The sequence below is a fragment of the Amblyraja radiata genome, chromosome 32 (genome assembly GCF_010909765.2).
Source record: "Amblyraja radiata isolate CabotCenter1 chromosome 32, sAmbRad1.1.pri, whole genome shotgun sequence".
In the NCBI taxonomy this organism is placed as follows: domain Eukaryota; kingdom Metazoa; phylum Chordata; class Chondrichthyes; order Rajiformes; family Rajidae; genus Amblyraja; species Amblyraja radiata.
In genome coordinates, this window is record NC_045987.1 from 13,301,543 (window position 1) to 13,324,372 (window position 22,830).

Genomic DNA, 22,830 nt, shown 5'->3' on the forward strand with positions numbered 1-22,830 from the left:
GTACTGAATAAGCACAACATTAGATGCGCACGCCAGAATTTAACCAATGCTACAATCAATTCTCCAGGGTCTTTTATGTGAAAAGATGCATTTGACACCAGATCACGGTCCAACACCCAGTATTTCCACGTCCAAGCTTTGTCATCAGCACATGAGGGATTAACTATCAATTACACAAGCAGCGGCTCCTGACAAGATCCTAAAAATTAGTGTGCTTTTGATAAAGCACTCAAATTGGTCGCTCATATTCTGTTTGTGAGTAAAAGCAAGATGGGAAATTATAAAGACAGCTAGAAAATAGGAACTGCAGTCACCTTGGATTATCCATCTCTAAAAACCATTCAGAAACGCGACAGAACAGTGTCATTGAACAGTGAAGTGTGCTCTGTGGCACAGAAAGACTTAAATGATCATTTTCCCTCAGAAAGTTTTCTCTGAACACTATTCAAGGACGAGCAGACACATAAAGATTTGCATTCACTCCTCCAGCAATATAATTTGGTGAGAGCTGTGCAAAAGGATATCACAGAACATAGAACAATACAACACAGAAACCTGCTCTGCGGTCCACAATGTCATGCCGAACATGATGCCACGTTAAATGAATCTCCTCTGCATGCACGTGATAAGGCAGAGGTAGTCAAGGTCAATGTTTCAGACCCTTCTCTGTCGTTACAGCTCAGATTTAAAACTTAGTGTGTGATGAGTGGAAACATGAACTCATGGTGAAACACTTTAGAATAAACATAAAATTCCACCATGAATTTGTCATTAGTTATAAAACTGATAGATTTTGTGCAGACATACTCAAAGAGTCAGAGAATATGCTAAGTTTGTCCATCAAAAAGACTATTATGCAATAGCAGGTAAAATAAATTACATTTTTAATAGACCACCCACTGTGTTGCTTGCAATGGTAAGGGAGGGGCATGTGGGAGGAAGATTAGGCCAAGTCTGCAGGCAGAAGATTTGGAAGCAGTGGGTGTAATTTTAAAAGACATGAATTCATAAGTATAATCAGAAAACAACACTTTTTTTCTCCACAGTTTTTAATAAAGGGGAATTAAAATACAAGAAATACTGCTCCCTGCTGTGCTAAAATTGGCTGCCAGCTTCCATTAGAAAAGCGATGACACTTCAAAAGCACTCTGGGATAGACTGTGGTCATGAAATGAGTCAGATAAATGCGAACCCTTTGTTAATTCTGGAGATGACCAACATTAATATGCACTGCTGAATATGATACGATTAGGCTCATCAAAGGACAACACAAGCTAATAATTATGTACATTCTCTGTGAATTAACGCATCACATGTGAATACTAATGTATAAGAGCCCAGTAAAATCAATTTCATCAAGGCCAGTTGCTCAGAAGTTAGTTTTATTTGTAACTGCGTACTGTTTCAACATTTTATAGATGCATTTGTTTCTATCTCTCCTTCCCTACTCCGCCTCTTTTGTGCAGCACTATATGAGTCTGAAACGCTTTGATCCATGATGGATTTTAGAATTTTGCCTCTATAATGTTCAGGATACCACATGATATACATCAACATGTCTAAGATGGCAAACTCGAACAGGCACAGGACTTCTCAATACTATTGCAAGAGAAGGGAAGAGAAGCAATATGCTGCACTGGTTGAATACGGGGCTGGATGTACGTGCCAGCATATGGTGATTTGCAAAGGCTGTTAGGAAGCTGTATAAAATGTGGTGGGGTTGGGAACATTCCATCTTTGTGGAGGTAAACTTGCTTGCACAAGAGTTGTGGAGCTAGGCATCACTCTGAGAACAGCAGTAAAGGGAAGAATTATGCAGGTCTCGCGGAACCAAAGTAGGATGGATTGCAAACAGCAAGTCTACAGCTGTCCAACAAAGCACAAGAGGCATGATGCACTCTGAGGTATGAATCTTAAATAAACTCTTCGCCAAGAAAATGGATCAATGCTTTCTCGAGTACATTTCCTAGTTTCAATTCACTGCAATCACCAACACACGTAAATAACAGTGTAACATGTAAATGTGCAATAGATCAGGCAGCATTTATTGACAGAAAAACAAGAGTAATGTTTCAGGTCAATGACTTTTCATCAGAAATAATGATGCTAGATCAATGTCCAAATTGTTAACTCTGCTGGCCTGTCTACAGTGGTTGCTTGAGCTGCTGCTGAACATGAAACCTCGGTATTTTAGAGGTTTTCTAGGGGAAAATACCGACGTTAGAGAAAAGTTTGGTTACTTTTTAGAAATTGTTTTTACAGCAGCTTCTCTGCACACTTTGGAATTTGGTTATAGAATAAGCAGGATAAATTAAAATAAATTGAATATGAAATAAATGACCCAAGGGACAAATTTCATTAATTTTGCTTCCTATTGCCACCCTTTCCACAAGACATGTTCACTCTTCCAATTCCCATATTACCAGCTATTGGCTCCTGAGCAAAATCAACTGTATTCTCAGTGACCTACACAGATAAGATATCCATTTCTTCCAAGATTATCATTCCATCCTCCTTGCCACTCCAACGCTGTCACTACTGTTCTGAGTATTTTGCTTTCCGCATAACTGCCTCTACTAGGTCTTTCCTTTACCAAATGAAAGATTCCCTCCACTGTGGTTAATAAGATCCTCAAACATAATTATTCTGTCACCAGTTCCATTTTCACTCTTCCATTCCGTCCCAGAACAGAACTCCTCACCTGCCACTCCACCAAATGGACCATATTGAATGGACAACCTCTGTCATCTGCGTATAATACCACCATACCTCACATCTTTCTGAAGGTACTAACCCAGTTCTGACACCATGATCCACTTTATGTTTAGGTTTATTATTGTCACATGTACAGTGAAGCACTTTGTTTTGCATGCTAGCCAAACAGATTAGATCAGTGGTTCCCAACCTTTTTTTGGCCATGCCCCACCTAATCACCTCTAAAATCCTGATGCCCCCCCCCCCCCCCCCCCATATTTTAGCACGAGCAGACAAAGAAATAATTCTCAGAAAATGGAATTTACTCAAAATAACATCTGAAACATAAACTACATATGTTTACTGATGCCCCCCTTAAAAATCAAATTGCCCCCCTGTGGGGCGTACGCCCCACGTTGGGAACCACTGGATTAGATATACTGTACATAAATATAATCAATTCAAACTCAAATACAATAGATAGAGCAAAGGGGAAGATACAGAGTGCAGAACACATATCTCGGCATTGTAGCACATTAATTTAATGAATAAAGTCCAATATCCACAATGGGATAGAGGTCAATCAGACACTACCCGAGCTTATGGACGACCATTCAGAAGCCTGATAACAGAGGGGAAGAAGCTGATCCAGAGACTGGTGGTGCGCATTTTCAAGCTTCTGAACCTTCTGATGGACGGGAGCAAGGGGAAGGCGGAATGACTGTGGTGTGTCTAGTCTTGTAATTACTTATTGTAATTCTATACCTCATGCCCATGCTCACCTGTCTGCCCATGACCTAAAACATGTCAGCAAAGCTCAGTGAAAAAGCTTTTAGGAACAACACATCATCTTCTGAAAAGGCACTTTACGATAAGATAGAACTTTAGTTATCCCAGGAGGGAAATTGATCTGCCAACAGTCATAAAAACACAAAATACATGAAACATGAAATTAAAGTGACGCGTGGAAAGGATTGGGGATGTGCAAAGATTATGGGGGGGGGGGGGGGACCAGTGTGTCATGGAGGGGGTGAGCTGTATTGTCCAGGATGCTCCGCAGTTTGAAGAGCATCCTCCCCTCCAAGGCCACATTCCATGAATCCAACTCCACACCCCGAACGGAGCCAGCCTTCCCGATTAGTTAAATCTAATAGCGTCTGCAGCCTTCGCCCTGCTGCCCCAGCACATGGCAGCAAAGAAGATGGTACTGACTACCACTGTGGTTTAACTAAATAATCTTAGATTGGAATTATAATCCCACTTTTTTCCAGACACCAGCTGCTGATAAACGTTTTGACACTCACAATTTACACATTCTCCACAGGCATCTTTTGCTTCTCTATGTGTCCTGGTTTCCCTGCATCATCATCCCCACAGCACTGAACCCATCCCACTTCCGTATCAAAGACCTTCATGATAACGTAGGACTGGGGCGCACAATCCTATTCCCAGCCTCCAAAACCCAACAGCAGAACTCTGGGCAGAGATAGCCTCATTTGAAAAAAAGACAAAATGCTGGAATACCTCAGATCAGGCATCATCTTTGGAGAACATGAATAGGTGACTTTTTGGGTCTGGACCCTTCTTAAGAATGAAGAATTTTCCCGGCCCGAAGTGTCACATATCTGCGTTCTCCAGATATGCTGCCTGACCCGCTGAGTTACTCCAGCACTTTGTGTCATTTTTTGTATAAACCAATATCTGCAGTTCCTTGTATCATCTCATTTGATGTTAGATTTACACTGACCCTGGCACCTTGTTCATCGATTTAGTCAGTCCTTTACCCAATCAACAATGGTTTTAGAAGCGTCTCAGTAAAAATGTACATGTGTCTCTTCTGGCAAACAATTCAGCAGAAGCAGTGACAAAGGTGTAGAATATAGTTACCATAGAAACCTCTCAAAAGGAGCAGCGAAAGACATAAGAAATAAATGAATGTGCTCTGCAATATACTCTATACTGCGTTTGGTTTCATTTGATAGGTTTTGACGGGAACTCATATGCTGGGATTAATATTATTTACTAATACACACAGGCTCAGTCTGGAGTGAAATTAGCCAATTGTTAGGAGGGGCATCTCATCCTTTGGTTACTTGAAGTCAATGGATTTACCTCATGCCTCACTATTTTCTCAAACTACATTATTGCCTGATAAATATAAAGTGTACGCTTGATGTGGAAATACTTCTTTGGCATTTTGGAAAATTCCAGTTTGGCACATGAAGTAATCCTCTGTGGCTTTTCGTTTTGCACGACCCGCTTGCACGTGAAAGAAGCTAGCTCCTGATTGACCTTCCATCCAGCAGCTCATTTATTGCTGTCCTGAGCAGAATTGTCTGGGGAGACAAATGCTGCCTCTGGTCACAGCCTCAACACAGGTCACTCAGTGATGGTTGACCCTCCTACCGAATGCCTGGGTGACTAGCAGGCAGACCCCCACTCTGCTCCATTTGTTGCCATTAGCAAGTGTGGGAGATCCTGGTCGGTATGGATAAGATGGGCCAAAGATCCCGTTTCTGATTTGTATGACAGAACTATGCAATTTATGTTTTTTTTTTAATAAAGTAAGGTTTTACATTTTTAATTGGGTTCTTAGGTACATCTAAATGATTGTTTTAATATTTCAGCACATTTTAGCACAAGTCGGTGTTGTAATGGAATAAGGTAAAGGGACAGAGTCAATGTCATGCTTAGGCTATCTCCTGGTACAGTGCTTTAAATCAAAGCAGCTTGTGCACCAAATTTGATTCCTACGTGTTTTTGCATCAATAATGTAAAATAAACCGTGTCATGATATCACATCCACTGCTTTACAATCAGACAACAGAAATTGTGCCCCTCTTGAGGCCTGGGGTTCCTTAACATCAAGCTCCCACGGGTTGTGTTGAGATTGAGGTTGAAGTGGCGAGGTATTGTGCAGCTTCGGGACATCAAGGAGAGAACGATTAAAAGAATATTAAAAAAGAAGAAATTGTAGTTCTGCCAATCTCTGGCAGTATTCCCACCAGGAAAGCCGACGAACTCCAACCATAGTGTTGAACACACATTTCACTGCATTGATGAAAACTCAACACAATCCGTTTAGTAAATCAGGCACAAGGTTAAATATCGTTCCAATTATTCATTTATTTCATAACTAGCTCATTTTCTCATTGTCTGCATTGTCATAAAATTTTCTATGTCAGTGGTAATTCGATCACTATTGGTTTATTACTGGTAGCGTCTAAAACATTGTTTTGTGCTATCCAGAATGATCAAAGCACACATAAGTACACAGGGAGTGCAATGGAGAAAAAAAAACAGGCTGTTGAATACAGTGGTATGCTGAATATGCTGGTTGCTAGTGGTTGCTGAATGTAGTACAATGGTATATTGTATAAACTTGGGAAATTGTGATTTAGTTTTTTTAAAATATCTACATTCATTTTGTCTCATTGCTGCATAGACAAACATGTAACAAAGAACTGGATTTAAAAAGGAGCAGATTTTGCAAGACATTTGACAGGGTTCTGTTTTTTCCTGCTCCACGCAGTACCTGTGTTTTTGTTTCAAGCTATCTGCATCTACACAGCAATCATTCAGATTTCTAGATTCTTCCTTACCTTTTCCGTCTGTGGCCGACGCCTCTTGCAAATGTCTAATTGACCTACAAGTGTAACAATGAATAATAATGAGGATCCACTGGAGCGTGTGGAAAATACCGCATTGTCAGATCAAGCCAGCAGATAAGTTTGAGTAAACCATTAGGCTGATGATGTTCAAGGTGCATAAGATTTATATTCGGGCACAGAAAATACATTCTATAATGCATTTGGAGAGCTAGCACATCGCCACGCAGATTTTTAATGAATTAAAAGCCATAAATTTAGCAATAACAAGAAGTAACCTCTAATCTTTTAAAGAGACACAATTTCTGCTACTAATGCACCATTTGGTCTCAAGCTTTGCTAGGGAAACAGTCATGGATAGAGTAGACATCTTCCTCCCTCTGACCTCTGCTTGAGTGATGGCCAGACACAGAACATCACATCATTTGCCCCATCAAACTATTTAGTTCAAGGTTATTCATGCAATTGTAGGGCTCAGAACCACGAGCCAAGGAGGAAAATCAGTCACTGTTTCAGCTACAATAATCCACCGCGATTTTTGGCAAAATTGACGTTTGAGGGGGGTCAGATTTGTGGCTTTGCTTCTACTGTGGATATTGAGGGGATCTAGATTTATGCTTCCTGTAATGTGAAAACTCAACGCCATATTTTGCATGAAAACAATGTATATTGCAATTTAAGACAAAACATTTGCTTCTGCATTAATTCAACCTTCATAAGAAGAGGTTGAAGGAAATGAAATGGAAACTGTAGGAGCTGGAAAATAGCCCTTTGCATGGAACTCAAAAGGGCTATCATATATGCCCTAAAGTGGAACCAGTTTCAAATTATCTCCATGGTTATATCCACTGAATATAAGGAGCAAAAGATAAACTGTTGGAAGAACTCAGCGGGTCAAAAAGGATCCATGGAGTCAAAAGGATAGTTGATGTTTCAAGTCGAGACACTGCATCAGGACAATATGAGCTCTGTTTTCTACCAAGCCTAGGGAAATTAGCACGAAGGACAGGCAAGCGTACAATTTGACATCCTTGAAGAAAATCAAAAACTGCAGATATTGGAATTCAAACAAAAACAGGAAATGTCAGAAACACCCAGCAGGTCAGACAGCCTCTGCTGAATGGAAATGGATAGCTGACACTTCGGAACTAGTCTGACGAAGGATCCCAACCTGAAACATTGTCTGGCCACAGATGCTGCCTGACCCACTGAGTTTCTCCAGCAGTTCGTTATTTGCTCAGGATCCCAACATCTGCAGTTTATTGCATCTCCAGTTAACCTTTAGATGCAGGACCTTCAATTACAATTCAGAAAGAGTTAGTTTTTAATAGGCTGGGAGGTGAAGATGGTAATGAGATTTTTGATAAGGTGAGTGGCGATTTTTGATAAATGGGTTAATGGGGCCTTTTACTCATATGTTAAGTCTGTTCAGTGCGTAGTAAATGGCTGTGCTGTGCGACGTGTTGAGCATGCCAGACTATACAAATATAATACAAAGAAAGCATTTTTTCTTTTTCTAATCATATAGTTTGGCCGGCCAGCATGTCCCACAGAAAAAGCAGCTTCATGACCTGCTAAGTAACCACATCAACCGATTTGAGCTATGATCTTCTATGGACTGTGTTTTTGGTTGAACTACAGACTTGGGTTTTCCACTATTATGTTTACCTAGTATGAAAGTTATTAATTTATTATAATATTATTATAAATTTGTATGTGTGTTATTGCATTAATGGGCCTGCTAAACAACAAACAGCAAGCAAGAATTTCCTTGTTCCATTGCCTGCACATCTGACAATTAAACACTCTTGATTCTATCAAAGAAGTTTCTTCTATTCTCACCATCCTTCCCCATATCTTCTCACCTCGTAACTTGCCCACCATTCCCCATATCTTCTTTCCTCATAACTTTCTCTCTGCCCTCGTCTTGACAAAGAGTGCTGGGGCTAAAACGTTGTCTGTTTCTCTTTCCACAGATGCTTTTGACCCGAGTGTTTCCAGCATTTTCAGTCTGACATCCTTCTTGCTCCCTGGCCCAAATACCGATGGGCATGAGTCAGATGAGCAACATCTAGTTCAGCAGCACTAAATCACAATCATACTCACCACACGACAGGGAACAGAATGGCACCACAGCATAAGAGGTCAACAAGGAAGAGGATCTCCTTCCACAGTCCGTATTCAGTTGTCCCTTCCTCAGTGGACTCGATAATAATATAAGCAACATTAGCAAGGACCTAAAAGAGAAAGTGGATCTGGTCAAACTCACACGCAAAGCAGGGAAAACATCAGTCTCCACAAAAAGTGCCCAACACGAGACAATTAGATGAAACGTACACACTCGATTCAATAATATAACATACATTTTATGTAATTTCTCATTTAGGTAGGGATAAGAGGATATGAATCAGGTTATGGATCAGGTGAGAGGAGAATAATCTTTGCATGCACAGAATATTTGATCACCATCGAGCACGTTGGGTTGCCAGCGTGGACAAAATGCAGCATTCACTCCAATGTCATATTTTAACTAGAAGTACAATCCCGCAGCTCCCTCTATTGGACAAATGTAAAATCTCACCTCCCAAACAATTTGATATTTAGTCATAGTCATACAGCATAGAAACAGGCCCTTTGGCCCATCTCATCAGCACTGCCCATTCAAGCTCGCCCCATCTATATTACTAAAAGACTGATCTTGACCGCTTTTGGCACACTGTGGCGTGATTTCCGAGAGAAGGCCGCCACCTACGGCCGTTATTTTTGGCCACCTCGCTCAGAGCCCCCCTCCGCCTTTCGGGACTGGAGGATTTTTCCCATCGATGAAAAATCAGAGAGATATTAATGTTTTTAAAAGATTTGCCATTCTCTCTGCTGCTCCTGCTGGTGGGAGGGGGAGGGACTATAAAACCCGGAGGTGGTGTGCCACACTCAGTCTCTTCAAGATGGAGGAAGGCAGAGGGTCACGTTTCTCCGAGCTGTGAATAACACTGAACACATGTCTACTCAACTGTGAGTGCCCTTAAAGTGGTTCTAAAATGCATGCAAAAAGTGTCTATTGGTTCTAAAATGCTTGCAAAAAGTGTCTACTGGTTCTAAAATGCTTGCAAAAAGTGTCTCTTTTGGGTCTAAAATGCTTGCAAAAAGTCTCTATTGGTTCTAAAATGCTTACAAAGTGTCTTTTTTGGGTCTGAAATGCTTGCAAAAAGTGTCTTTTTTGGGTCTGAAATGCTTGCAAAAAGTGTCTCTTTTGGTTCTAAAATGCTTGCAAAGTGTCTTTTTTGTTTCTAAAATGCTTGCAACAAAGTGTCTATTGGTTCTAAAATGCTTGCAACAAAGTGTCTATTGGTTCTAAAATGTTTGCAAAAAATGTCTCTTTTGGTTCTAAAATGCTTGCAAAAAGTGTCTATTGGTTTTAAAATGTTTGCAAAAAGTGTCTAATGGTTCTAAAATGTTTGTAAAAAGTGTCTATTGGTTCTAAAATGCTTGCAAAAAGTCTCTATTGGTTCTAAAATGCTTGCAAAAGGTGTCTCTATTGGTTCTAAAATGCTTGCAAAAGGTGTCTCTATTGGTTCTAAAATGCTTGTCAAAAGTGTCTCTATTGGTTCTAAAATGCTTGCAAAGTGTCTTTTTTGGGTCTAAAATGCTTGCAAAGTGTCTTTTTGGGGTCTAAAATGCTTGTAAAGTGTCTTTTTTGGGTCTGAAGCTTGCAAAAAGTGTCTTTTTTGGGTCTGAAATACTTGCAGAGTATCTCTATTGGTTCTAAAATGCTTGCAAAAGGTCTCTATTGGTTCTAAAATTTTTACAAAAAGTGTCTCCTTTGGTTCTAAAATGCTCGCAAAAAGTGTCTTTTTTGGGTCTGAAATGCTTGCAAAAGGTGTCTTTTTTGGTTCAAAAATGCTTGCAACAAAGTGTCTATTGGTTCTAAAATGCTTGCAACAAAGTGTCTATTGGTTCTAAAATGTTTGCAAAAAGTGTTTCTTTTGGTTCTAAAATATTTGCAAAATTGTATTGGTTCTAAAATGTTTGCAAAAAGTGTCTATTGGTTCTAAAATGCTTGCAAAAAGTGTCTCTATTGGTTCTAAAATGCATGCAAAAAGTGTCTCTATTGGTTCTAAAATGCTTGCAAAAAGTGTCTCTATTGGTTCTAAATTGCTTGCAAAAAGTGTCTATTGGTTCTAAAATGCTTGCAAAAAGTGTCTCTATTGGTTCTAAAATGCTTGCAAAAAGTGTCTCTATTGGTTCTAAAATGCTTGCAACAAAGTGTCTATTGGTTCTAAAATGCTTGCAAAGTGTCTTTTTTGGGTCTGAAATGCTTGCAAAAAGTGTTTTTTTTGGGTCTGAAATGCTTGCAAAAAGTGTCTTTTTTGGGTCTGAAATGCTTGCAAAAAGTGTCTTTTTTGGGTCTGAAATGCTTGCAAAAAGTGTCTTTTTTGGGTCTGAAATGCTTGCAAAAAGTGTATTTTTGGCTCTAAAATGCTTGCAACAAAGTGTCTATTGGTTCTAAAATGCTTGCAAAAAGTGTCTATTGGTTCTAAAATGTTTGCAAAAAGTGTTTCTTTTGGTTCTAAAATATTTGCAAAATTGTATTGGTTCTAAAATGTTTGCAAAAAGTGTCTATTGGTTCTAAAATGCTTGCAAAAAGTGTCTCTATTGGTTCTAAAATGCATGCAAAAAGTGTCTCTATTGGTTCTAAAATGCTTGCAAAAAGTGTCTCTATTGGTTCTAAATTGCTTGCAAAAAGTGTCTATTGGTTCTAAAATGCTTGCAAAAAGTGTCTCTATTGGTTCTAAAATGCTTGCAAAAAGTGTCTCTATTGGTTCTAAAATGCTTGCAACAAAGTGTCTATTGGTTCTAAAATGCTTGCAAAGTGTCTTTTTTGGGTCTGAAATGCTTGCAAAAAGTGTTTTTTTTGGGTCTGAAATGCTTGCAAAAAGTGTCTTTTTTGGGTCTGAAATGCTTGCAAAAAGTGTCTTTTTTGGGTCTGAAATGCTTGCAAAAAGTGTCTTTTTTGGGTCTGAAATGCTTGCAAAAAGTGTATTTTTGGCTCTAAAATGCTTGCAACAAAGTGTCTATTGGTTCTAAAATGCTTGCAAAAAGTGTCTATTGGTTCTAAAATGTTTGCAAAAAGTGTTTCTTTTGGTTCTAAAATGTTTGCAAAAAGTGTCTATTGGTTCTAAAATGTTTGCAAAAAGTGTCTATTGGTTCTAAAATGTTTGCAAAAAGTGTCTATTGATTCTAAAATGCTTGCAAAAAGTGTCTATTGGCTCTAAAATGCTTGCAAAAAGTGTCTCTATTGGCTCTAAAATGCTTGCAAAAAGTCTCTATTGGTTCCAAAATGGTTGCAAAAAGTGTCTCTATTGGTTCAAAATGGTTGCAAAAAGTGTCTCTATTGGTTCAAAATGGTTGCAAAAAGTGTCTCTATTGGTTCAAAATGGTTGCAAAAAGTGTCTATTGGTTCTAAAATGGTTCCAAAAAGTGTCTAATTGTTCTAAACATGCTTGCAGAAAGTCTCTATTGGTTCTAAAATGCTTGCAGAGAGTGTCTCTATTGGTTCTAAAATGGTTGTAAAAAGTGTCTCTATTTGGTTCTAAAATGCTTGCAAAAAGTGTCTATTGGTTCTAAAATGCTTGCAAAAAGTGTCTCTATTGGTTCTAAATGGTTGCAAAAAGTGGCTATTGGTTCTAAAATGGTTGCAAAAAGTGGCTATTGGTTCCAAAATGGTTGCAAAAAGTGTCTATTGGTTCTAAAATGCTGCCAGCCCACCAGCCATGACTTACTGAACTGCAAGTCCAAAAATCCATTCAGTCCACAATGTCCATACTAGCCCTCTGGAAACCAGTCCCTTCAGAGCACAGCAGACTGAGTGACTGAGCTGCCCGGCCAGAGTGACTGAGCTGCCCGGCCAGAGTGACTGATGTGCCAGCCCAATAATCCATTCAGCCCACAATGTCCATACTAGCCCTCTGGAAACCAGTCGCTTTGACCCACAACACACATACTAGCGCTCCAGAAAGCCCCCCCCCCCCTCCCCCCACTGGCCAGCAATATTGGAAGTGGTGCAGAGGTGGAATATTGCATTGGGGGACCAGCCCTCCCGTGTGAAGCTGGGACCCAACGGGTCCCACTTAGTCTAGTATCATACTAAATCTTTCCTATCCATGTACCTGCCCAAATCTCTTTTAAATTTTATTGTACCTTAACAACTTTCTGTGGCAGGTCTTTACACATATCCACCACCCTTCATGAGAAAAGGTTGTCCCTCAGGTTCCTATCAAATCATTCCTCTCACACCTTAACCTAGGCTTCTGTTTCTTGATTCCCCTCTCCTGGGAAAAAGACACTATGCATTCACCCATCTATGCCCCTATCCCAAATTCTATTTCACTGTCATAGTCATACAGCATAGAAACAGGATCTTTGGCCTATATTGCCCATGCCGACCAAAATGGCCTATCTACAATCGGCCCACCTGCCTGTGTTTGGCTCATAGCCCCCTAAACCTTTCTTATCCATGTTATGTGCAAATGTATTTTAATTGTTATAGTAGGCGGCTCAACTACCTCCTCTGGCAGCTCATTTCATTTACTTGCCACCCTGCGTGAAAAAAATTGCCACTGTTTCCTATTAAATCTATTCCCTCTCACCTTAAACCTTTGCCCTCTGGTTCTTGATTCAAGAGATTCAAGAGACATTTATTGTCACATGTACCAATTGGTACAGTGAAATCCTACTCTCGCTAAAAGACTCTGTGCATTCACCCTATCTATTCCTCTACTATCTTTGTTATTAACACACAAATCCTGCTTAGTGCCATATTTTTTTCTTTTCACTAAACATCCAGTGTTAAGACACAGAAGCCAGACATTTGGCAGAAATGTAGATTCAATGTTGCAAAAAGGACATCAGTTATTAATACTTTCTCTACCTGGAGTGGAATAACTATCATAAATATTTTCTTGTCTTTGTCCGACAGGATATGTTTAACAAAGGCCCAGCCAGTTCCTATCAGTGCAATCGTAATGAACAACAGGGCACCTTTCAACCTTAAAAAAAACAAAAGGCATTGTTAGCAGAGAGGATGAAACAAGGGCAGTCAATGACAAAGACACATTCATTAGCTGCAATGATGAAAATTATAGTTGTCAGCGCAAAGTGAATCAGAAACAATGCCTTGTACATTTGCATGCTCAGTTCTATTCATGGAATTTACTGAAGATATTAAGCAAATACTGTATTTTAATACGTGACATCTAACTAACCAGAGACAGATACAAAGTGCACAAGCTCGGCTGGTCAGGCAGCATCTCTGAACTACATGAATAGGTGAGGTTTTGGGTCAAACCCTTCTTCAGACTACTGTGGTGGTGAGGGGGGGGTTGATGGGAGGCGGGGTGGGGGACGAAAGCTGGAAGAGGTGAGGCAGGACATAATCTGGCAAAAAATAGATGGAGAGAGGTGAGAGGGGTTTTTAATAGGCAGATGATTGGACAAAGGCCACCAAGACAAAAGGTGTGAGATAAGGATTGAAGAGTTGTGAATTGTGAAGCTAGACGAAGGAATGTTGGTGGAAGGAAAGGGGAAGAGGAGAAATATGTGCAAGACCAGGTGGGGCACTATACTGGGGGGGGGGGGGGGAAGAAGTTCAGGAGGGGGGAGGGGTTGGTTGATTATCTAATATTGGATAACTCAATGTTCATACCGTTGGGTTGTGAGCTACCCAAGCGGAATACAACATGCTCCTATCACTTATGACCTTGTGTGAGAATAGCAGAGTGTAATTTGTTCAAATCTTCTAGTCTTCCATCCACAGTAGTGCTAGTCTGATCGCCTCACTGCAGCAGTTGGCACAGGGAGGATGAAGTATGTTGATTGATCGAAAGATACAGCATGGAAACAGGCCCTTCGGCCCACCGGGTGCACGCCAACCATCGATCACACTAGTTAGTTTTCTCATCCACTCCCTGCACACTTGGGAGGAAATTTGGAGAGGCCAATTAACTTATTAATCAGCCCTTTGGACAACTGTACCTGTTACTTGTTTTTCATTTATAGCAAAGAGACAATAAGAAAACAAACTTACAAATGTGTTATGTAGTACACCACAGCCCAACCCTCAATAGGGTATCCTTGAGTGGATATAAAGTGATAATCAATCTGTGGAGAGAAGGAGAGAAAAATAAAGATATTAATTTCACCAGAATATATATATATCTGAAATACTAAATGCTTTTGTGTTTTTCTGGGGTCATTACATGTGCAAACTCCCCAGTTCACCAGTTACCTCAGCTTTCTGTATCAGAGATCGAATATCTGAGCCGGCCACTGGGAGCAGAAGACTAATTCCTACTGTGCCCCACATATAGTTCAAGTTGAGTTTATTGTCGTATGAACGAGTACTGTGAGGTACAGGTACAATGAACTAGACAATGCTTCACTACTGCATTGGATACCGTCCCTAAAACCATTCAGAGCAATCACTCTAGGACACTAACAACTTCTCCCACAAATACTCACTCAATAGTGAAACAAACCTCGCCTCACACTAACAGCTGCATTTTAATGAGACATTAAGGGTACAAATGGTCCGAGAGCATATACTGTATAAATTCTGGTTAATAACAATTTAACATATGCAATAACTAACTTTTGTGGAGATAAGATCAGATTTTGTCAAACCACCTTAAATATCATCATGACATTTAGTATTTCAAGGATTCATGAAGAGTTTAGTTTATTCTGAACTTAAAAATGCGAACGGAACTAAACCTGTATGCTTGGCTCATACCATCAAGAACAATACAGATATATTGTAAATGCATTCAAACGCCAAATATTATGGATGTTGCACATATGATGTTATCACACCATTCTGATTTAAGATCATTGGTACAAATGCTTACATTTTTGCTTTCCCACTAGTGATGCCCGACCAGCATCTTCTGTTCTTATTTAATCTCATGGTGAATCTCGGGAACATTCCTGGCCATCCATGACCAGACAATGATGCAAATCAACACTGGGCTGTATCAATAAACTAGAGCCTAGTCCTGATCTTCCAACCTACCTTATTACCTCATTGCAGACATTAGACCTTTTCTCTATAACTGTGATGCTACAATGCTGTACACTATATTCTGCACTCTGCTTTTTTTTTCTTTGAACTACCTGTTGGACGTGTGTGGCCTGATTGTACTCATTTATAGTATGATTTGATTTAACCAGATAGCGCGCTGACAAAAAACGTTTAACTAAGCTCTTCTTGATAAACGTGACAACAATAAACCAATGCCCCAATTAGATCATAAGACATGGGAATAGAATTAGGCCATTCAGCCCATTGTGTCTACTCCACCATTCAACCACGGCAGATTTATTTTTCCTTCTCAACCCCATTTTCCTGCCTTCTCCATGTAACCTTTGACACCCTAACTGGTCAATAAAGAAAACAAAATATTTCCATTTGAAAAATGTAATTAGGATGCTACCTACAATTTAAGATACTTGCCATCGCGCAAAATACCTGACCGTACAAAGGTAACAGGTAAAATTGGAGTTAGAAAGAAATAGTGAAGCAGATTTAGTGATAAAATGGCTCTTCATCACAATAATGGAAATAAATGCTGAGACAAAAGAAGAACCCTAAAATACCAGCTCTGAAATCAATTCTTTCCTCACCACGAAAAAGAGAAAACCGCTATCATGCACTATTATAAAACTGGCTGCATTGGAAATCTGGCACACAAAGTCCAGCTTCTTCATTTAAGGCAGCTGGCAAAGGTGAAGCCCATTCTTGAGCGGCAGCATTTTGAAACAGTAATCCATGCCTTTATCACGTCTAGGCTGGATTACTGTAACGCACTCTATTTTGGAGTTGTTCGATCTTCCCTGGCTCGTCTCCAGTTGGTTCAAAATGCTGCTGCTCGCCTTTTAACTGGAACTCGAAAAAGGGAGCACATAACGCCAATTCTGGCCTCCCTCCACTGGCTCCCGGTGTACTTTCGAGTTCATTTTAAGACTCTTTTATTTGTTTTTAAATCTTTAAATGGCCTCGCCCCGCCTTACCTCTCTGAGCTGCTTCATCCCTACGCTCCTGCCCGGTGCCTCAGGTCAGCTGATCAGCTGCTACTGGAGGTACCGAGGTCTAAGCGGAAGCTCAGAGGGGATAGAGCCTTCTCTGTTGCTGCTCCGGCGTTATGGAACACTCTGCCGTTGCACATCAGACAGGCCCCCTCACTGTCCATCTTCAAAACCAATCTTAAAACCCATTTCTATTCCTTGGCTTTTGACCCTGCATGAGACTTTGCTCCTGTTTTAGTATTTTTAATGTTTTTTTTATTGTTTTTACTCTCTCTTTTAATGTTTTTATTGTCGTGTAATAATTTTTTGTCCATGATTAGTCATGTACAGCACTTTGTTGCAACAGTGGTTGTTTTTAAAGTGCTCTATAAATAAAGTTATTATTATTATTATTATTAATGACAACTTTTCCTCTCCTATTTCCAACAAAGCAAATAAATTAAGGCAATACTTTAAAGTTTCATGTCACCAACTTTGTCTCATTGATTGAGACCAAGAACATGCTGCTGTAGGTACATCGGGGGAAAGCTCAAAATTTAACCCCAAATGATATACTAGTGTATCTCGTAATTGTAGAGAACAAGTGATGGATGTTTGTGTAAATTGTGTTGTTTGGTTCTTCTACTTGTTTGTATGACTGCAGAAACTAAATTTCGTTTGAACTTCTGGGTTCAAATGACAACAAATAAAATCTAATCTATCTAATCTAACATATTAAAAACACCGCTTAAATTCACAGGCTGAGTTTATTCGGATATACTATGATCTTCATTGTTATAACAAAACTGAAATACCAGTGACTTACTGCATGAAAAACCAACGAAAGAGATTTCGTAAATGCCAGCGCTCCCATCAGCCAATGGATCTTAAAAACATCATTGCTAAACAAAAAGAATGCACATGGTAAATACATAGATCACACTTGTAATTTTGCTTCACGAGATAACAAATACCGTCAACCCAAAATTATTTCACATTCACAATACTTCTACTGTGAACATAAAATTAATTTAAATATTTGATTCTGCAGACAGTGTCCCACATGAATCACAACAAATGTTGGCAGACCAAAAGCCTGCTGTATCCATGCTGTATTTAAAAAAACTAAACATAACAAAATCCTTCAGGTGACTTCTGAACTGCCATGTTCTTCCAGCTGCTCTCCTTTTTTTAAATTTGGTAAATTTATGAACATGAAAGATTATCATGGTGTTGCATTTATGGCACGAGTCCAAATCCATTATTTCCTTCATATGCTCTTTGACATACATTAAAACACTATTAAACGGTTGAGAGCAGGGCACATTGCCAGGAGCACCCTAATAAATGAACTGCACTGTGTAGGATATTTTTCAGGGGAAACATTTTAATGCCAATCAAGGTGGCCAATCTGTGCTGGTCCCATTTTCACATATTCATCTCTCTAGCTTTCCTATCCATGCAATGCAAACGAAAACCATGTTAAAACCAAGTGAAGTTTGGAGTGCTGGAGTAACTCAGTCAGGCAGCATCTCAGCATCTCTAGAGAACATGGATAGACAACCTTTTTGGGTCGGGGCCCTTCTCCAGACTGATCGTAGTTGGGAGGGGGTGGTGTGGAGAAAGCTGGAAGAGAGGTAGGGGCAGGACAAAGTCCTTCATTTCAATAACTAGTTAATGAAGACTTTTTGTTGTGTTATAACCACCAAAAGTATCTGGTAAAGATGCATTAAGTCCAGCATCAACCACAGATACTGCAACTATTAGTCACAGGGGTCACTCCCTGAACTTACAGTCAGCAAGTAAACCGATCTCTAGTTTTACTGCATAATACTTTAGGATAACAGCCAATGACTCAATTCTATTTATCGAAGAATATCAAACTAGCAACATGTCAGAGTCTCATAGCATAGAAACATGCCCTTCAGTCCAACTTGTCCATGCAGACCAAGATGCTACATCTAAGCTAGTCCTGGTTGCCCTTGTTTGGCCCATATCCCTCTAAACCTCTCTTATAGAATAAGCAAACATGTCTTGCCCTATCCACCACATTAACACCTACAGTCTGTTGGAGTTTGTTGTAAACCCAAGAAAGGCATCGAGGTAGTAAGGCCAAATTCAAAGCAGAATGATACATCTGATCATTTACAGAATCTAATTTTAAAACATTGGGTCAAAAACATTTTACTTGGTCAACTGGTATAAAACCCCACATTGCTACAACCCAGCATGCTGTTGTGGACAATCCATATCTAACTGCACACAGCTGATCTTAATATCCAACGTGGTAAATAGTTGCACGGTACCTGCGTTTTCGGAGAATATAAACCCAGACAACTCCTGCCACAAAGAAGAAGAAAGCCATGGAGATGTAGAGTTTTGGCAGAGGGATCTCCCCTGCAGACAGGTAGCTGCCAGGGTTGTATTCCACGATGGTAATCTGTAAGAAAATCAAATGGATCACTGCTGCAGCAATAAATCTACGATTCTATCACGAGTTGGCTATTTTGCAGTTCTTGTCTTCAGTAGAGCATAAAATGAGGGATATTTAATTAGGATGCATAAAAGTAAGTAAAGTCAAGACAAAGTAGACATTTCCCTACTACAATAGTTCATTTTTAATGACATAAATTTAATAAAACTGGTGAAATTACATTCTATATCCAGAGCATGTCGGGAGTTCAGTAATCATTGCCTGATAGAATTATATTTTCACCATTTCTAAAACTTGAGGTTGAGGGTCTGACATAGTGCAACACCCCAAAGCAGGAATGTGAGGTTAATCAGCCTAGCATTTTAATCAGCCTCCAAGTGTGTCAGAGGCGATGCTATGTGATATAATGTGATCCCACCACCAGCCATATCATCCCCTCCCCATACCTTTCTGATTTTCACAGGGACCTCTGCCTCCATGTCTCCCAGGTTTGCTCAACCCTCCCCACCAGCCATCCCTCTCCCCAGACACTTTCTCCTGCAACCATAGAAAGTGTGACAATTGTCCCTTCACCTCCATCTTGGAATTTAAACAACCCTTCCAGGTGAGACAGGTGGGGAAGAGATTTGCCTGCACCCTCATCTATTGCATTTGGTGCTCTCTATGTGTTTCCCGCTTTGCTGAGACCAAACACGGCTTCAGTGATGGCTTTGCTGCACACTAGTGCTTTGTCCATTATGTCTGTCTGGAGCTCCTGGTTGCCAGCCATTTTAATTCCTTTTCCCATTGCTACACCAACCCATCCTCGGAATCCTCCACGGCCATAATGAACCCTAACTAGACAAACAGTACCACGTATTACACCCACGCAGTTTACAACCTGATGGCATGAACAATGAATTCTCCAATTTCAGATAATTCACACCCGTATCTTTCTTTCTTCCATCTACCTTGGTCCTCTCATGCACCCACCTCTTCCCACTACAACCACCAGCTCCCCATCACCCCAATTCTTTCTCACTCCATCTGACCATCACCCTCACACATTTCCCACTGGATCCACTTCCCTTCCTCTGTTGTTCCCATCTGACACCATCAATCCTCTTCACTTCCACTTTTCACCTTTTTATATCGGATTTCAAAATCTGCAGTCTTTTATTTTAAATTCATCACCTCCCAGCTTCTGTTGCTATCTCCACATTTCCCTCCTCCACCTGACTTACATCTGTCAATCAACCCATCCTCACCTATATCCACCGTGTGCTAATTATTATTCCCATCTCTTTATACTCGTTCCTTCCCATCTATTCTTTCAATCGCGGTGAAGGGTCTTGACCCAAAACATCAACTATCTATTTCCCACCACAAACGCTGCCTGACCCGCTGGGTTCCCCTTTTTTGAGTGCTGTAAATGTCCGGTTTCGCAACCTCAGTTATGAAGTAATGACAACAGCTTCAACACAGGAAAATTCAACATTGTTGCAAGCAAGGGTAGCCTTCTTGGTAAGCTATCAAAAGGCAGACTGTGTCCCAACAATCAAAGAAAATGACAGGATTTTTGCCATCTTAAATTTAAAGTGTTAAATCTGAACCATAAGAAAACAGCATCAAATGCAAAACATAAATAATGGGATTGTCAGTATTTGAATAACAAAGCCATGTGAACCCTTGTAAAATGACTCTCTGACCATAAACAATATTTCTCTTTGTCAGGTCTTCAAGAACTTGACAATCATTTCCAGCACTTTCTATTTTATATTTAATGAATATAATTTGTTTAATGTATACTGTAGTCTTTACATAATTATAAATAGATAACTGCTTGAACTAAATGTTGATGATATTGCTTACGTTCCTACAGCTCCCTTGCTCCATGAAGAATAAAGATGTCTTTGTTGTACTTACATCCATGTCAAATTTAAAAGACTGTAGAATCGCTTTGTCGCTGTAGCAGTTATGGAAGTAAAGACTGTAAAGCCCTTGTTCTTCTTCCGTATTGATGGTAAATGCGAACTGATTAAAATAAAAACACACCAGGGTAAACAATTTGCCACTTCGGGTAACCTTGTGCCGACATTGTTTGGCTTATGAAGTACCATCAACTTACCCTGAATGAATAAGATGTATTATTTTTCCGCAGTGAAATCGTTTCCGTCACAGCCTAGAATAAGAACAGTTATTATTTTACAGCTGGTTTTCAATGGAAACCTCTGAAAGTAATAATTTATGGCATAACAGTTATTCACAAATTCCTCACAAGTTGCACAGCTAGGACAGAACGCTTCAATATATATATATATCCATCATGCTGTCATTGCATTCAAGAGAGTCAAGAGTGTTTAATTGTCTTATGTCCCAACAAACTGAACAATGATATTCTTAATCTTTAAACAGCTTTAAAGGCCAGTTAATGCAATAACATTCAGATAAATATACAATAACAGTACAATCAATTTATTGGAGCCCACCCAGTTTCTCAATATCATGCAAGACCGCATGCCTTACATAGGTTCAAACGAAAATATAAAAACAAACCCTTATCACTTAAGTGACAACCAAAGAAAAATAAACATTTTTTTTTAAACACAAAAAATTCACTAACCTTTAGTTCAAGTGCATTATCCAGAGATTTTGATTTTTCTGCAAAGAAAACAAAATGTTTCCTTACTATAAGAGTCATTAATGGTTTCCATTTTAACGTTGTGAAATATTTTCAAACAATATTCCTCCAGTTTTTACGCCTAGAATCTCAATAAAAATAGGAAATTAACATTAAAACTTCCAGGTCATAAACTCATGCAGTAGACAGTAATACTGGTGCAGTATCAGAGCCATCAATGTGCCACACCCGATGTCAAATATTCTTACTAGTTATTCAAAGCTGATACACTAATCAGCCAAAGTTTTCTTTCAGGTTTGCAGTCCTCACTTTAGGGGCCTTGCCAACATGCAGAATTACTAAAAACTGACCTGGGAACTTTCCCCACCTCCATCCACATTTTCCAGTTTCAGTAATACACTCAGCATCAGAACACATTATAACCTCGAACCTTTATATATAGATACAGCTAATGATGCAAACATCTCTGATCGGCTTAATGCCTCCATACTCATTGAGAATGTGAACCCTCCAGGTTAACCTTCTCAATGATCAAAGGCACCAAGAAGAAACATGTTTCCATTTCTTACCTTTCTGCACTTCCACAGACTTCGCTGATGTTTCATTCCCCTTAGCTTTTCCAGCTTGGTTGGATTCACTGTGGGTGTTCACCTTGCTGGCTTTGTCTTCTGATGGCGGAATCCCTGCTGATCCAACATCACTGACATGTGGCTGGTTGCTGCCCGACGTCTGAACTGTAATACTGGGAATCAACAAGAGATGCAAATAGAACACCAAGGAACAAGAAATCTGCTGTCACTGATGATCCGAAAGCCTAGATTTGTTTTGCCATGTACTCACTGTGGTGTTTGAAAGTCAAAACGGAAAAGTGTGACAGGTGTTTCAGTAGGTGGTGTTTTCTTCAAAAAGCAAAAATCAACCTCATCTTCCTGATAAAAACAGAAATAGCAGAATTAAAAGTTTGTTTCTAACCTAGATTAATGACCACATAGGAAAACAAGTAATAGAATCAGGTCACAATGATATGAGCCCAATTGTTCATTCCTTAACTCTACTTTTCCAGACTGCCTCATAATCCTATATTACATCAACATCAATAATTCTAGTGCTCTCAGCCTAAAATGTACATGAGATTTCAAAACTCGTGAGTCAAGAATACTACAATCCTGTGAATAAAGAAACTTCTCCTCATCAAAACACAAAGTGCCACAGGAACTCAGCAGGTCAGGCAGCATCTGTGATGGGGATAGATAGACGACGTTTCATGTTGGGACCTTTTAGACTGATTGAAGTGCTTCATCGTGATGCTACTTAATGCAAAATATTATTTACCAAATACCCCTCACTCCAGGATTAAGGCACAAACACAAAGCTGGCCGAATCAAGGAGGGCAGTGTTAACTGTTTGCCACATGG

At 39.7% G+C, this 22,830-nt stretch overlaps 1 protein-coding gene across 3 annotated transcripts in view; it reads right to left on the reverse strand.

The window, feature by feature from the left end:
• gpr107 (G protein-coupled receptor 107) overlaps positions 1–22,830 on the reverse strand; it is a 75,955-nt gene that overhangs the window by 44,787 nt on the left and 8,338 nt on the right. For all 3 annotated transcript variants that reach the window (XR_004416658.1, XM_033049086.1, XM_033049087.1), the window contains exons 4-14: positions 22,256–22,344; positions 21,985–22,157; positions 21,398–21,435; positions 20,903–20,956; positions 20,701–20,808; positions 18,668–18,801; positions 17,188–17,263; positions 14,386–14,459; positions 13,231–13,348; positions 8,409–8,539; positions 6,297–6,340 (exon numbers count right to left, since the gene is read on the reverse strand). Coding sequence is in view for 2 of the 3 variants with exons in the window: in XM_033049086.1 (XP_032904977.1) it covers positions 6,297–6,340; positions 8,409–8,539; positions 13,231–13,348; positions 14,386–14,459; positions 17,188–17,263; positions 18,668–18,801; positions 20,701–20,808; positions 20,903–20,956; positions 21,398–21,435; positions 21,985–22,157; positions 22,256–22,344 (1,039 nt within the window). In the remaining variant the exon portion in view is untranslated. The remainder of the gene's footprint in view (positions 1–6,296; positions 6,341–8,408; positions 8,540–13,230; positions 13,349–14,385; positions 14,460–17,187; positions 17,264–18,667; positions 18,802–20,700; positions 20,809–20,902; positions 20,957–21,397; positions 21,436–21,984; positions 22,158–22,255; positions 22,345–22,830) is intronic.